General features: G+C 44.3%; 1 protein-coding gene across 3 annotated transcripts in view; it reads left to right on the top strand.

The window, feature by feature from the left end:
* COX16 (cytochrome c oxidase assembly factor COX16) overlaps nt 1-14,517 on the top strand; it is a 143,861-nt gene that overhangs the window by 68,423 nt on the left and 60,921 nt on the right. For all 3 annotated transcript variants that reach the window (XR_013215556.1, XR_013215557.1, XM_077262292.1), the window contains exon 3: nt 12,494-12,562. Coding sequence is in view for 1 of the 3 variants with exons in the window: in XM_077262292.1 (XP_077118407.1) it covers nt 12,494-12,562 (69 nt within the window). In the remaining 2 variants the exon portion in view is untranslated. The remainder of the gene's footprint in view (nt 1-12,493; nt 12,563-14,517) is intronic.

Raw genomic sequence — 14,517 nt, forward strand, 5'->3', positions numbered from 1 at the left:
ATAGCGCAATGGCCTAATTTAAATCTGTAGTAACCAAGGATAAAAATCCTTGAATTAATAAATACAGATAATAAAGTATGATGCAGAAAAGACCCCCAAACACAGTATGATATATTGACCTTAACACAGTATGATGCCGCAACTGTGATTCCCCCACATAGTATGTTGGACCTCCACATAGACATCCATACAGTATAATAGGCCCCCACATAGTTCTCCATACAGTATAATTGTCACCTCCATAGTCCTCCATACAGTATGATTGTCACCTCCATAGTCCTTCATATAGTATAATGGGCTCCACATGGTCCTCTATGCAGAATAATGGCCCCCACAACCAGGATGCCGATACAGTTGAAAGTGCGATGCCGGGCGGGAGTGGGAGGGCCAAATATAATCACCCTGCTGGCCGACGACCAGAGTTTGACATGTGTACTCTAGAGGGAGAGATCCTGATTGCAGCTTCTCTCCCTTCTAGCTAACAGGGCTCCTGATGGGGGGATTATCTATTAACTCAAAATACCATTTTAAGGTGTTTGACAATGGCTATCCTAAAAGCCAACCCGCTCCTTTTAAAAAGAATTACATTGACGGGTAACTCCATGTACAGTAGTTAATGCAGGATCCACCATTCACAATAGGTGATGTCTCCTCACAGCTACCTTTACCCAGATAAGAGCATGCTCACATATGACTTCTATACAATCAAATAGTCTGAGCCTATCTACTGCTATTAAAATTTTAAAAAAACAGTCTACTGTTAGGCTTAGTGGCCAGAGTGAAAACTCATTGGTTTTGCCCATCATAAGTTGTCTCTTGTGTGGCACCTTGGTAATGAGACACCTTTTTATAGGCCAACAGTTGAACCAGCTGATATTATTTTTCAATAAGTGGCAGGATTGCTTTCTAATTACTGATAGATTTTAGCTGGTGTCAGGACTTTCTTTTCATGGCTTTTTGCATCTTTTTTTTTTTGTCATGTGTTCAATACTTTTTTTTTCCCTGCGTAATTTCTCAATATTACACAACTTAATTTATGGACATCTAGCTTTTGATTTCTCTACGTTTGTGGATTGGATGGGCTGTTACTGACATCTGGTGAGAATTTCATTTCAATAGCACCTTTAGAAATAGATGTACTTAGAAAATTGGTGAGGTGTTCAATACTTATTGCACCTGCTGTTTGTTTACACAAACCATGTCAAAAACCTTCTGGATTTCTGCTGGGAATTTAGCTTTAGAATCACATCACATATACAGCGCCTTGCGAAAGTATTCGGCTCCCTGGAACTTTTCAACCTTTTCCCACATATCATGCTTCAAACATAAAGATACCAAATGTAAATCTTCGTGAATAATCAACAAGAAGTGGAACACAATTGTGAAGTTGAACGAAATTTATTGGTTATTTTAAATTTTTGTGGAAATTCAAAAGCTGAAAAGTGGGGCGTGCAATATTATTCGGCCCCTTTAACTTAATACTTTGTTGCGCCACCTTTTGCTGCGATTACAGCTGCAAGTTGCTTGGGGTATGTCTCTATCAGTTTTGTACATCGAGAGACTGAAATTCTTGCCCATTCTTCCTTGGCAAACAGCTCGAGCTCAGTGAGGTTTGATGGAGATCGTTTGTGAACAGCAGTTTTCAGCTCTTTCCACAGATTCTTCATTGGATTGAGGTCTGGACTTTGGCTTGGCCATTCTAACACCTGGATACGTTTATTTGTGAACCATTCTATAGTAGATTTTGCTTAATGTTTGGCATCATTGTCTTATTGGAAGACAAATCTCCGTCCTAGTCTCGGATCTTTTGCAGACTCCAACAGGTTTTCTTCAAGAATGGTCCTGTATTTGGCTCCATCCATCTTCCCTTCAATTTTTAACCATCTTCCCTGTCCCTGCTGAAGAAAAGCAGGCCCAAACCATGATGGTGCCACCACCATGTTTGACAGTGGGGGATGGTGTGTTCAGGGTCATGAGCTGTGTTGCCTTTATGCCAAACATATCGTTTGGCATTGTTGCCAAAAAGTTTGATTTTGGTTTCATCTTATCAGAGCACCTTCTTCCACATGTTTGGTGTGTCTCCCAGGTGGCTTGTTGCAAATTTTAAACAACACTTTTTATGGATATCTTTGAGAAATTCTTCTTGCCACTCTTCCATAAAGGCCAGATTTGTGCAGTGTATGACTGATAGTTGTCCTATGGACAGACTGTCCCACCTCAGCTGTAGATCTCTGCAGTTCTTCCAGAGTGATCATGGGCCTCTTGGCTGCATCTCTGATCAGTCTTCTCCTTGTTTAAGATGAAAGTTTAGAGACACAGCCGGGTCTTGGTAGATTTGCAGTGGTATCATACTCCTTCCATTTCAATATGATCACTTGCACAGTGCTCCTTGGGATGTTTAAAGTTTTGGAAATCATTTTGTATCCAAATCCGGCTTTAAACATCTCCACAACAGTATCATGGACCTGTCTGTTGTGTTCCTTGGTCTCCATGATGCTCTCTGTGCTTCAAAGAGAACCCTGAGACTATCACAGAGTATGTGCATTTATACGGAGACTTGATTACACACAGGTGGATTATATTTATCATCATTAGGCATTTAGGACAACATTGGATCATTCAGAGATCCACAATGAACTTCTGGAGTAAGTTTACTGCACTGAAAGTAAGGGGGCCAAATAATATTGCACGCCCCGCTTTTTGTGGAGATTCAAAAACTGAAAATGTAAAATAACCAATAAATTTCGTTCAACTTCACAATTGTTCCACTTGTTGATTCTTCACCAAAAATGTACATTTGGTATCTTTATGTTTGAAGCATGGTATGTGGGAAAAGGTTGAAAAGTTCCAGGGAGCCGAATACTTTCGCAAGGCGCTGTATATCCTTGTGCCGCAACTAAGCCTCGTACATGTGATTTACATTTTTGCGAATCTACTAAATTATATAGCCAGATTTCCGCAAAAATAGGTAGAAAAGTTGGGTCAAACCCCCATTTTAGTTGTGTCCAGCTTGGTTGTCATTTTGCGTTCCCAGTTTACTCGATGGCAAACTTGTTTTAGTTGCTCTGAATTGTGGTATACCGTCATGGCTGAAGGTGTTGGCACTCTTGTAACTGTTCTACACAATGAAGTATTTCTCCCGGAAAATTACTGCCATTACAAATGTTTTGTTATCCACATGTTTATTTCCCATACAAGCCCAACTTTTCCAACCTGTCATCATCATATGAGAGGCCTTCCATCCCTTGTAATAATCTAGTTGCCCGTGTTTGAACTGATTCTAACTTCTGAATATGCTTCTTTTTTTTTTTTTTTAAATGTTGGGCCCAAAACTGGATCCCATATTCTAAATGTGGCCTCACAAGCGATTTTATAAAGGAGTAGCAATATGTTTGGATCGCCAGTTTCTCTTTTTATACACCCTAAAATCTTGGTTGCTTTTACAGCTGCTGCTTGACATTGAGTACTACTGCACAATTTACTTGTAACCAAAATACCCAAGTCCTTCTCCTGTTCTGTAGCCATCAGTATTCTCCCATTTAATGTATATGCAGTGATAGGATTACTCTGTCCCAGGTGCATTCTACATTTCTCCTTCGCCTCATTGGGGGACACAGACCGTGGGTGTATGCTGCTGCCACTAGGAGGCTGACACTAAGTGATACAAAGAAAGTGATCTCCTCCCCTGCAGTATACACCCTCTGCTGGCTCCCAGCTAACCAGTTCTTGCTTAGTGTCCGTAGGAGGCACACCGACTGGTCTGCTATTCAGACCCAAATAACTCTTTTTACTTTTACCTTTTACAACGGACGAATGGGGCGACGGATTCTTTCATGTTCCGATCTCCCCGAACCAACAACAGGCGAGCACGGGAGTGTTACCTCTCCGTATCCTCTCCTGCGACGTGGGAAGCCACTGCCTGAGCTGATTCTAGGGGCGACGGGCCCCTTCAGGGCACCGATCTCCCCCCTCCCTTATCAGACGAGCACTGGAGTGTCACCTCCAGTATCTTCTTCTGCAGCCAGGCCTATTGCCGGACATTCAGCCCTGCCCACCAGGTTTTACCCTCGGCTGTTCAGAGGCACTTTACAACGTGGCGTCCGAGCAGCCCCCACTGCATCACCACTATTAAGAGCGGATGGTACAAGGAGGCGGACGGTTCCTCTCCTCCTCCCTGCCAAAGGGACGATGGATTGAGGACTTTTCTTATCTCTGCACCGTCCAAACAGCAGCAACAGCACAGCATATTTTTCTACCTCTGACCTGCTGAACAAAGCTGCATACTGGGGTAAGTGCCAGGACTCGAGCGGTTGGAGGGCTCTGCGCATCCGGCGGCTTTTTCCCTCGTTCGGCGCCGGCTGGCTTCAAAATTTAGCCCCCGGCTTCGGGTTTGTGTAGGCCGCAACCCGGAACTCTGCCCATGCTAGGCCGCACTTCAGGCTCCGCCCCCTATTCAGGCGCCTCTCATTCAGGACGAAAACTCAATTCTCGGCGGCCATCTTCATCCTCCTGACATCTCCGGACACGAGCTCATCTGGAAGTGGCTGCTGCATCGCACCGGCGGTACTCAGACAGCGCTATTCCAGATGGGGGACTCAGAATCTCGGTAAGGAGAATCCTCCCTCCGCACCCCTCCCCCGCACGCACCGGCAGCATAAAGGGACTAGTGTTCCCTGTTTTTAATACTTAAGACCTGCAATCTGTGGTTGTCCAGCAAGCTCCGGTCTTAAAGGCACGGGTCTTAAGGGTACATGACCGCATACCATGGTCTTAAAGACACATGCCCCTTATAGGTACATGTCCAGCTTTCCCTGGTCTTAAAGGTTCCCTAGTTTAAAAGGGGCACATTATCAGCATTCTCTGCTCTTTAAGTCATGACCAGCCAGAAGCCGGTCACCTTTCCCAGAGTACTTAGTTCAAATGAGCTCAGGAGCCCTCCGCCGCCGCTGATCCCGGCTCTTCCCAGAGTACCTAGTTCCCCTCAAGGGGCTTCACCTCTGGCGTAATCCTTGAAAAATGCCCCGGTCTTAAAGGCACATGACCAGCATGCCCTGGTCTTAAAGGCACATGACCAGCATGCCCTGGTCTTAAAGGCACATGACCAGCATGCCCTGGTCTTAAAGGCGCATGACCAGTATTCCTTGGTCTTAAGGGCGCATGACCAGTATTACCTGGTCTTAAAGGCACATGACCAGTATGCCCTGGTCTTAAAGGCACATGACCAGTATGCCCTGGTCTTAAAGGCACATGACCAGTATGCCCTGGTTTTAAAGGCACATGACCAGTATGCCCAGGTCTTAAAGGCACATGACCAGTATGCCCTGGTCTTAAAGGCACATGACCAGTATGCCCTGGTCTTAAAGGCACATGACCAGTATGTCCTGGATTTAAAGGTACATGACAAGTATGTCCTGGTTCTTAAAGGCACATGACCAGTAGGCCCTGGTTCTTAAAGGCACATGACCAGTATGCCCTCCTCCTAAAGGCACAAGACCAGTATTTACTGGTCTTAAGGGCACATCACCAATCCGAAGCTGGTCACCCTAACTGAGCTCTGGATCCTTCTGCCGCTCATCCCCTAACCACAACCCATAGTTTCTCTGACCAAGAGATTGATTCCCTTTGTGATACCTCTGTGGCTCGGAGTGCTCGCAGGACCGATATACATGGTCCCTCTCCTACATGGGAGCCGTCGGCTAGCAGGGGCCGCAAGTGTTCTAGGAAAACGTACAGGCGTCTAGAAAACGGAAGTTTTCATTTCCTGATCTCTCCCCTATGAATTGTTGAGAACAACGCTGAATATGGATCGCATAATGCCTTGGATTGCCAGTGCTTTAGCAAAAGAGGGACTCTCCTATTTATGAGTTCGAAGGTAAGAAAAAACACACAAATCCGCACTGCCAACTGAATGTAATCCATAAATAGATTAACCACTTCACACTATGATGGTTACGGAAGCCACATATATCCTGTATGAAACTGGGGGTGAGGGATAGAAGCAGCTCTGGACAACGGCCGTTTCGTGCGTGCAAGCACTTCAACGGGTCCTTGCACGCACGAAACATCCGTTGTCCAGAGCTGCTTCTATCCCTCCCTGCAATCTGTTTTTAAGTATGTCCAAATAAAGTGAACAATTCTTGAACAGGGGTAAGTGCGTTCCTTTTTTTCTTTCATTTTTTTGGACCATTTGCACTCTCCTATTTATACCATCAACAAATTGACGAGCGATTCACTGGATAGAAGCCTCTAAGTAGGTTGCCATACCTGGCCTGTTTTTTATGGGCGACGGATCCTTTAAAGGGCACCGATTTCCCCCACACACACACATCTTCAACAGACGAACACATGCAGTGTCGCCTCCATGTATCCTCTTCTGCATCCAGGCCTAATGCCATACAACCTGCCCTGTCCACCCGGGGACCTCAACTCTGGGGATGTACAGAGGCACATATTTTTGGCGTCCGATCACCCCCCTTTGTATCACCACTATTTAGCGGATGATGCAAGAAAGCGGACGATTCCTCTCCACGTCCCTGTTAAAAGGATGGTGGATCGAGGGTTCCTAATTTTCTACTCTGCACGACGATGGCAAGAGACCTGCTGGTTGCAGCCCCGCATTCTGCCACCTGGCAGACTAATCGGGTAGAATTTCTTGTGGTATACCTACCAGTATCCCTGCCCGATGTATCATCAATTAAAATACCACAGACAGTCGGATAGTAAATCTGGTTCGTTCCGTCTTGTGGTTTCGGGTTCAGCGCTCTACCCTTCTTTAGCCGCCACATGGGTTGCTTGACCATTAGTCTCCTGGTCAGAGACATTAACTACTTCGATTCAAATCTTCTGAGTGGGAGACTAACAAGGGATAGTATCTTTTCTACAGACCCATCCAGCAGTGGAAGCGTTGTCCAGGACAGTCTAGATCTAAGGAATCTTGGTTTCAAAAAGGAGGGAATGAAAAGTAAGATCATTCCTGGACCTCAAACTTCTAACAACCTTTCACAAGGTCCTCCTTTTCCAGATGGAGTTCCTCCGCTCAGCCATTACTTCAACAAAAAAAAAAAAAAAAAGTGGAGTTTTCTGGCATCCATCGACATTCGGGGTTCTTACCCTCACATGCCTATTTTTTCCCCTCTACATTAATCTCTTCGCCTTTCCATTCGCGAACAGCATTTTCAAGTCACGACCTTGCCCTTCGGCCTGGCTACCGCACCAGAGTGATCGCAAGGGTCATAGCGGTTGTCATGTGCTTCTTGCACCCTAGAAGCATGGTCGTCCTGCCCTACTTGGTCGACTTTCTAGCCGCTCTTCAAGGACTACACTGAGTCGTCTATATCACTTGCAATACCCATCTCACTTGGGCTAGCAGCTAAACTTAGACAAGTTTTTTCCTCATTCCCAGCCCAGCAGATCCTCTTTGAGGATGATCCTGCACAAGAAGGATGATAATTCTCTCTCGAGTCAAGGTCGTGGCCCTTCAACAGGGAGCTTGTGCATTTGATCACTCATTCCCTCGGTTCATTCAATTCGCTAGGAGGGTTCTGAGGAAAAAGACGACAATGGAAGAAGTTTCTTTCGCTCCGCTCGTTTTCAGCAAGTGAATCAGGCTTTCAAAGGTAGTCTCTAAGCTCCTTCCTCATCCAGAGCCTTCTCCTGGTCCAATGGTTATTAGGCAATACCAATGCCAGTCTTCTCCCGATCATTTCTCTGGGGATCCGAACGGTACGGCTAATCCTACAGCAGGTCCACTGCCTTCAGGCGGGTCAACCATCCGTCTTCAATTGGATAATGCCACGGCTGTGCCATACGTCAATCATCTAGCAGGTACCCACAGTCAAGCGCCATGGCCGAGGTACCTCGCACTCTCTGATGGGCCGAGATCTATCATTCGGTGATCTCAACAGTACATATCCCTGGAGTAGAACACTGGGCAGCTGACATTCAGCCATCAGGGTTTCTCCTCAAGTGAGTGGGAACTTCACTCGGAAGTCTTCCTTCAGATCTGCCTTCACTGGAGTACTCCAGATGTAGGTCGGATGGCATCCAAGCTGAACGCCAATGTACTCCAGTTCATGGTTTGGCCTCGAGATCCAAGACCATCGCAGTGCATGCTCTGTTCTTCCATGGTACCAATTTCCATAACCCCTCTTCCACTACGTCTGAGATCTTTTTGGAAGCAGAAAGGGCCCCAGTGATCCCGGGAGACTCGCACTGACCATGTCAGGTTTTCTCGCTTGCGGTGCTAGTATTTTTCCGTCTTATTTCGACAAAACTGGAATTATGGTCTTTCTCGCAGGGAGCCTTCACCTGTAGTTCTTCCCTACCGCGTACCGTTACATCTGTGGGACCTTAATGGTCCTGGGGATCTTACAGTAGACTCCTTTTTTCGATCCAGAAAGACTTTACTATCAGGGAAGGTCACTCCCCTTTTTTCTCTGCGTTCTTGTCATCCTGATGAGTCTTCAGAGCTCGCCGCTCTGTTTCTTTCAGTCTTTTTTCCTTATTACCATCAAAGCAAGGTTGCCCTCAAGCCATCCCCTTCCCTCGTTGCCAAGGCGGTTTTGTATTCCCACTGTTGCAGGGGCATCGTCCTCTCATCTCTTTCGGCTACAGTCCACAAAACAGAAGGGGTTCTCCATAATCTGGAAGAAGTGAGTGCTCCGAGCGGGTACGTATCAATGACGGCGTCCTCCCTAAGGTTGGACACTTTACTTGGGCTTCTCGATGGTAAGTAGGCTTCCTGACGGTCACAGGAAGGGTTTAGCCGTTTCATCGGCCATGTCAGCCTGGTGGATTCTTTTCACCATCCAGGAGTCCTTCCGTGCTAGATGTCAGCCTATCTCCCTGTCTGAGGGCTCTAGGCACCAGACGTCGGCAAGCATGACCGCAAGCTTACGTATTCCTCCAGTCCGCATGCATTCTTGAAGCACTATAATTCACACACTCCCACAGATGTGAGTCTGGGCAGGCGGACTTTGCAGGCCGCGGTGGCGCACTTGTCAGTAGCGGTTACACGGCCTGATCTGATGTTGTCCCCACCCAGGGACTGCTTTGGGACGTCCCACGGTCTGTGTCCCCCAATGAGGCGAAGGAGAAATAAGGATTTTTGTGTACTCACCGTAAAATCCTTTTCTCCGAGCCATTCATTGGGGGACACAGCTCCCTCCCTATTATTAGTTTGTACTTGTTTTTATCATTTGATATGTTATACTCTCCTTTATAATGTTACATGCTATACGCTTATATGTTATAATTGATCTCCTACTGCTTTTGCACCGAACTGGTTAGCTGGGAGCCAGCAAGAGGGTGTATACTGCAGGGGAGGAGCTAACTTTCTTTGTATTACTTAGTGTCAGCCTCCTGGTGGCAGCAGCATACACCCATGGTCTGTGTCCCCCAATGAATGGCTCGGAGAAAAGGATTTTACGGTGAGTACACAAAAATCCTTATTTATCTACATTAAATCTCATTTGCCAAGTGCTTGGCCATTCAGACATTTTATCTTGATCGTTTTGCAAAATTGTAATGTTAAGGTCAGATTTTAGTATTTTACGTAGTTTGGTGTCGTCAGCAAAGACTGACACTTTACTCTCAATCCCATCCACTAGGTCATTAATAAAGAGGTTAAAAAGAATTGGTCTTTGCACAGATGCCTGTTGTCCCCACTGCTCCTGATACAGATCCCTGCGATCCCCTGCTGCCCTCAGTACAGATCCCTGCGGTCCCCACTACTGACAATATCCCATTTAGAGAATGTACCATTTATGATGACTGTGTTTCCTGTCATTTCCTTACCCATCTGCATATGGTTTCCCTCAGTCCCTGCTTATGGAGCTTCAGTATAAGGCTGTTATATGGTACAGCATCAAATGTATTTGCAAAATCAAGATAAATCACATCAGCAGCATTACCTACATCCAGACTTGCATTTACCTTCTCATAGAATCCCAACATGTTAGTTAGGTCGTGTCTATCTTTCATGAATCCATGCTGGTTGTCACTTGTTATACTATTATCTGCATTATATTTCTGCAGGTCATCTCTTATAATGCCCTCAAAAATGTTGCACACTACTATGTCAGGCTTACCAAACGGTAGTTTCCTGGATCCACCTTCTTACCTTTCTTAAATATCGGAACCATATCAGCCATTCTCCAATCCTGTGGCACCACCCCTGTTTTAAGAGAATATAAGATACAGCGGTCTGTCAATTACTGAGCTCAACTCCCTCAGTATCTGTGGATGAATGCCATCTGATCCGTGGATGAATGCCATCTAATCTATACTATAAGGTCCTGATTATTCCTATGTATGTTATCTTTGATTTTGACCCAGTAAGGCCTCTTTCACACTTCCGTCTTTTTCCTCCCGTCGAAATCCGTCGAGTTTTGAAGAAACATCCTGCAAATTATTCTGCAGCATCCTGTTTTTTCCCATAGACTTGTATTAGCAACGGATTGTGACGGATGGCCATCCGTTTCATCCGTCGTGCACTAAATCCGTGGGAAAATTAGCTGTCCGTCGGGTGGAGAAAACCTTCAGAGGAACGTTTTTTCTGCACGTCGGAAAATTGCTCAGCGACGCATCCATCGCTGCCCGTCAAACACAGGAATCCAGCGACGTATCCCGTTTTTCCATTCTGAGCATGCCTGGAACGATTTTTCGAGTCAGTGTGTGTCTGTCTCTCTCTCTCTCTATGCAGGCAGGAACTCTGTCGATGTATCCGTCATAACACTGGATGCGTCGCACACGTTTTCCACTACTTGCACAACATCCGTCGATATGTCTCTTCACTGAATTACGAAGCACCTGGACCAACGGACGTGTGAAAGAGGCCTAATACCATGACAGCCAACTTTCCCAGAAACAGAAATAACTAAGCAAAGGAATAATACAACGTGATAGACAAAAAAAAAATCAAATGACTTGTCCGATTCTTATTGCACGAGACACTGCGGTGTATTCATTTATGTTCATTTTTATAGCTTTAAAACCCAAATCTGTAGTGTATAAAACTTGTCGGATTGTGTTTTTCTTTTTGGCTGCAGCATAATGATTCCTCACACTTTGCTGGATAATTCTTACACAGATCTATTTTGTAAAAACTCAGCAGATCGGAATGGCTGGAGTGCACGGATGATTATCTCGGAAATTAGGAAAAATATTGCATGAAAAAAAGAGCTCCAGTCTTCCTTCTCTCATTTATTATAAAAGCGGGCAATTAACATGTAAAACTCATTTGGTGATAAATTCAGTTAACTAATCATTCTTGTTCTATTATTGCTTGGCTAATGTAAGGTGTAAAAACAGACTGATCTAATGCCATTTTATAGGCAAGCAGTTGGCGGTGAGCCATAAATATGTATGTGGTGTAATCTTCGGCGTATATTAATTACATTACTGTTATAAATACATATATTATACAACGGCAGCCTATGTGGGTTATGAAAGACTCCAAGGACTCGCGTTTAGAATAAAATATTAATTTTAATTTATAGTCTAAATTTAAGGAACATTAAACTTATTTAAAACAAAAAAAAAGTAATAATCCTTTTATTACTGGTCCTTTTGCAGCTGTGTCCTCATCCCGCTCCGTTTTAATTTGGGTTGGAGTTTAGAAAAAGGGGTATGGCTTACATTGCATGGATTTCCATCGTAGATAGGGAGGGTAGTAGGTTTAGGTCCCTGTTGCAGAAAACAAACTTAGGCCGGGGTCACATTAGCTTGTAGCATCCGATGCAAGATGCTAATGACACTAGTCTCAAGCCCTACCATGAGCAAGAGCCGAATGTCAGCGCTCTGTTCGCCAATCCTCTCGCAATGTTTTATCGCATAGCAGTCTGCCATGTTGTACGCTCAAGTGACCTTATAGCTGAAATCTGGTCTAAAGCTGGCAATAACCATGAGATCACTGTCAGCTGAATGTTCGGCAGGCCGGCAACTAGTTCTTCGACCGACCTACCCACCCAGATACGGGAGTACAACTCCATCAAGCGATCATGTGTTTTCCACAGGGAGAAAGGAGATAACAAAAGGATTGAAATTCCAACTGTGCCCAATTCTCTCTTCTGACATAATCAGTCGGGAGGACCCATATCATCTAGCAACAAGAACGAAGGCCCAGTATCTGCAGGAAATGAGGTAAGTATATTAAAACATATTTTTCATGACATCATCAGTAAAACAATAGGAGAAATGAAGCTTGGAGACCAACAGAGTGGTAAAAAGGACAACGTTTTATATATTCTATATAATATATGAATATATTATATGGAACATTTTGTAGTTTGTTTCATTGACTATTTGGAATTGTTGTCTGCTGGAACTTGGGGTTCTGCTGTTGTTTCAGATTTGTGCCCACTATAGCGTTCTTAGGTCAACATTTGGTATACTGAGGTTTGGTATATACATACCTTCTGATAAAGCTTGTATTTCATTACCTGTGGTCACAATGTAGGTGGGCTTTCTTCACTTAATTCTCTTTAATTTGCAGGTGGAGCCCTCAGTAGCAGGCGTCATCAAAAATAAAGACAAAGATGTTACCCTGGAATCGGAGTATGAGGTATGCCTCTCTAGTAATTTAACTTTTTTTTTTATTTCCCTCCGTGGAAACCTCCTGACCGCTCTGCCCCCTCAGACCACAGAGTTGGGAGATTTTAAACAAAACCAAAATTAGCATTTTCTATCTATAGGAATTGCAGGCTCTGTAACTTTTTCTTCTTTTCCACATCATCTGGCCTATAATCTAGGATCAAAATAAAAGAATCAATGAAACCAACTTGCCCAGTTTGTTAACCATTGATGGCATGATTACGCTTGCTTACATTTGTTTAATTTGTTTTATTTTTTACTAGCTGTACTACCCGGCTTCGCCCGGGTTAATGACTGCTGTTAGCAAAATAGAATGTGTTAACAAAAATTTATTCTGCACGCAAAAACCACAAAACAAATAGATAGAAATGTAATTATTAAAAGGCAAAAACTAAGCTAATAGAAGCATTTCACAACATATATTAGCTTTGTTATACTGAGAATGTCTTTGTTGCCTATATTAACCAATCAGAGCTCAGATTAATTAACTGTAGCAAAATAGAAGCTGAGCTGTGATTGGTTGCTATTGGCAGCCTGATAAATCCCCAGCCAACAGGAAGCCCACCCCCTGGCAGTATATATTAGCTCACACATACACATAATAGACAGGTCATGTGACTGACAGCTGCCGTATTTCCTATATGGTACATTTGTTGCTCTTGTAGTTTGTCAGCTTATTAAATCAGATTTTTATTTTTGAAGGATAATACCAGACTTGTGTGTGTTTTAGGGCGAGTTTCATGTGTCAAGTTGTGTGTGTTGAGTTGCGTGTGGCGACATGCATGTAGCGACTTTTGTGAGATGAGTTTTGTGTGGTGACATGCGTGTAGCAACATTTTGTGTGTCGAGTTGCATGTGACAGGTTAGTGTAGCAAGCTGTGTGCAGCAAGTTTTGCGCATGGCGAGTTTTGCGCGTGGCGAGTTTTATGTGTGGTGCGTTTTGAGTATGTGCAAGTTTTGTGTGAGGCAACTTTAGCATGTGTTGCAACTTTTGTACATGTGGCAATTTTTCTGTGTGTGCAAGTTTTGCATGAGGTGAGTTTTCCATGAGGTGAGTTTTGCACGTGTGGCGAGTTTTGCGTGAGCCTAGTTTTGCATATGGCGAGTTTTGCATGTAGCGAGTTTTGCGTGTGGCGAGTTTTCCATGAGGTGAGTTTTGCACGTGTGGCGAGTTTTGCATGTGGAGAGTTTTGCGCGTGGCGAGTTTTGAGTGGTGACTTTTGTGTTTCGACTTTTATGTGGCGAGGTTGGTGTATGTGTGGTGAAATGTGTGCTGAGGGTGGTATATGTGTTCAAGCACGTGGTAGTGTGTGGCGCATTTTGTGTGTGTGTTCATATCCCCGTGGTGGTGTGGTGATTATCCCATGTCGGGGCCCCACCTTAGCAACTGTACAGTATATACTCTTTGGCGCCATCGCTCTCATTCTTTAAGTCCCCCTTGTTCACATCTGGCAGCTGTTAATTTGCCTCCAACACTTTTCCTTTCATTTTTTCCCCATTATGTAGATAGGGGCAAAATTGTTTGGTGAATTGGAACGCGCTGGGTTAAAATTTCGCCTCACAACATAGCCTATGATGCTCTCGGGGTCCAGACGTGTGACTGTGCAAAATTTTGTGGCTGTAGCTGCGACGGTTCAGATGCCAATCCCGGACATACACACACACACACATACATACATACATACATACACACATACACACATTCAGCTTTATATATTAGATATTTATTCTATTTCACATATACACAAAAAGTATTCCCCTTCTCCAGGGTGTGATGTAATCTAATTTCCCAATGTCACTTTAAACTAGAGACAATTGCATATCTAACATTGATTCATCGTTTTCTTTTTTTGTTTGTTTGTTTTAGATTGTGTGCTTTTATTTATTTTGAGGTGGGCATGTAAGACTTCTTCTTGTATGTATGTC

Source organism: Ranitomeya variabilis, chromosome 1 (assembly GCF_051348905.1).
Source record: "Ranitomeya variabilis isolate aRanVar5 chromosome 1, aRanVar5.hap1, whole genome shotgun sequence".
NCBI classification, from domain to species: Eukaryota; Metazoa; Chordata; class Amphibia; order Anura; family Dendrobatidae; genus Ranitomeya; species Ranitomeya variabilis.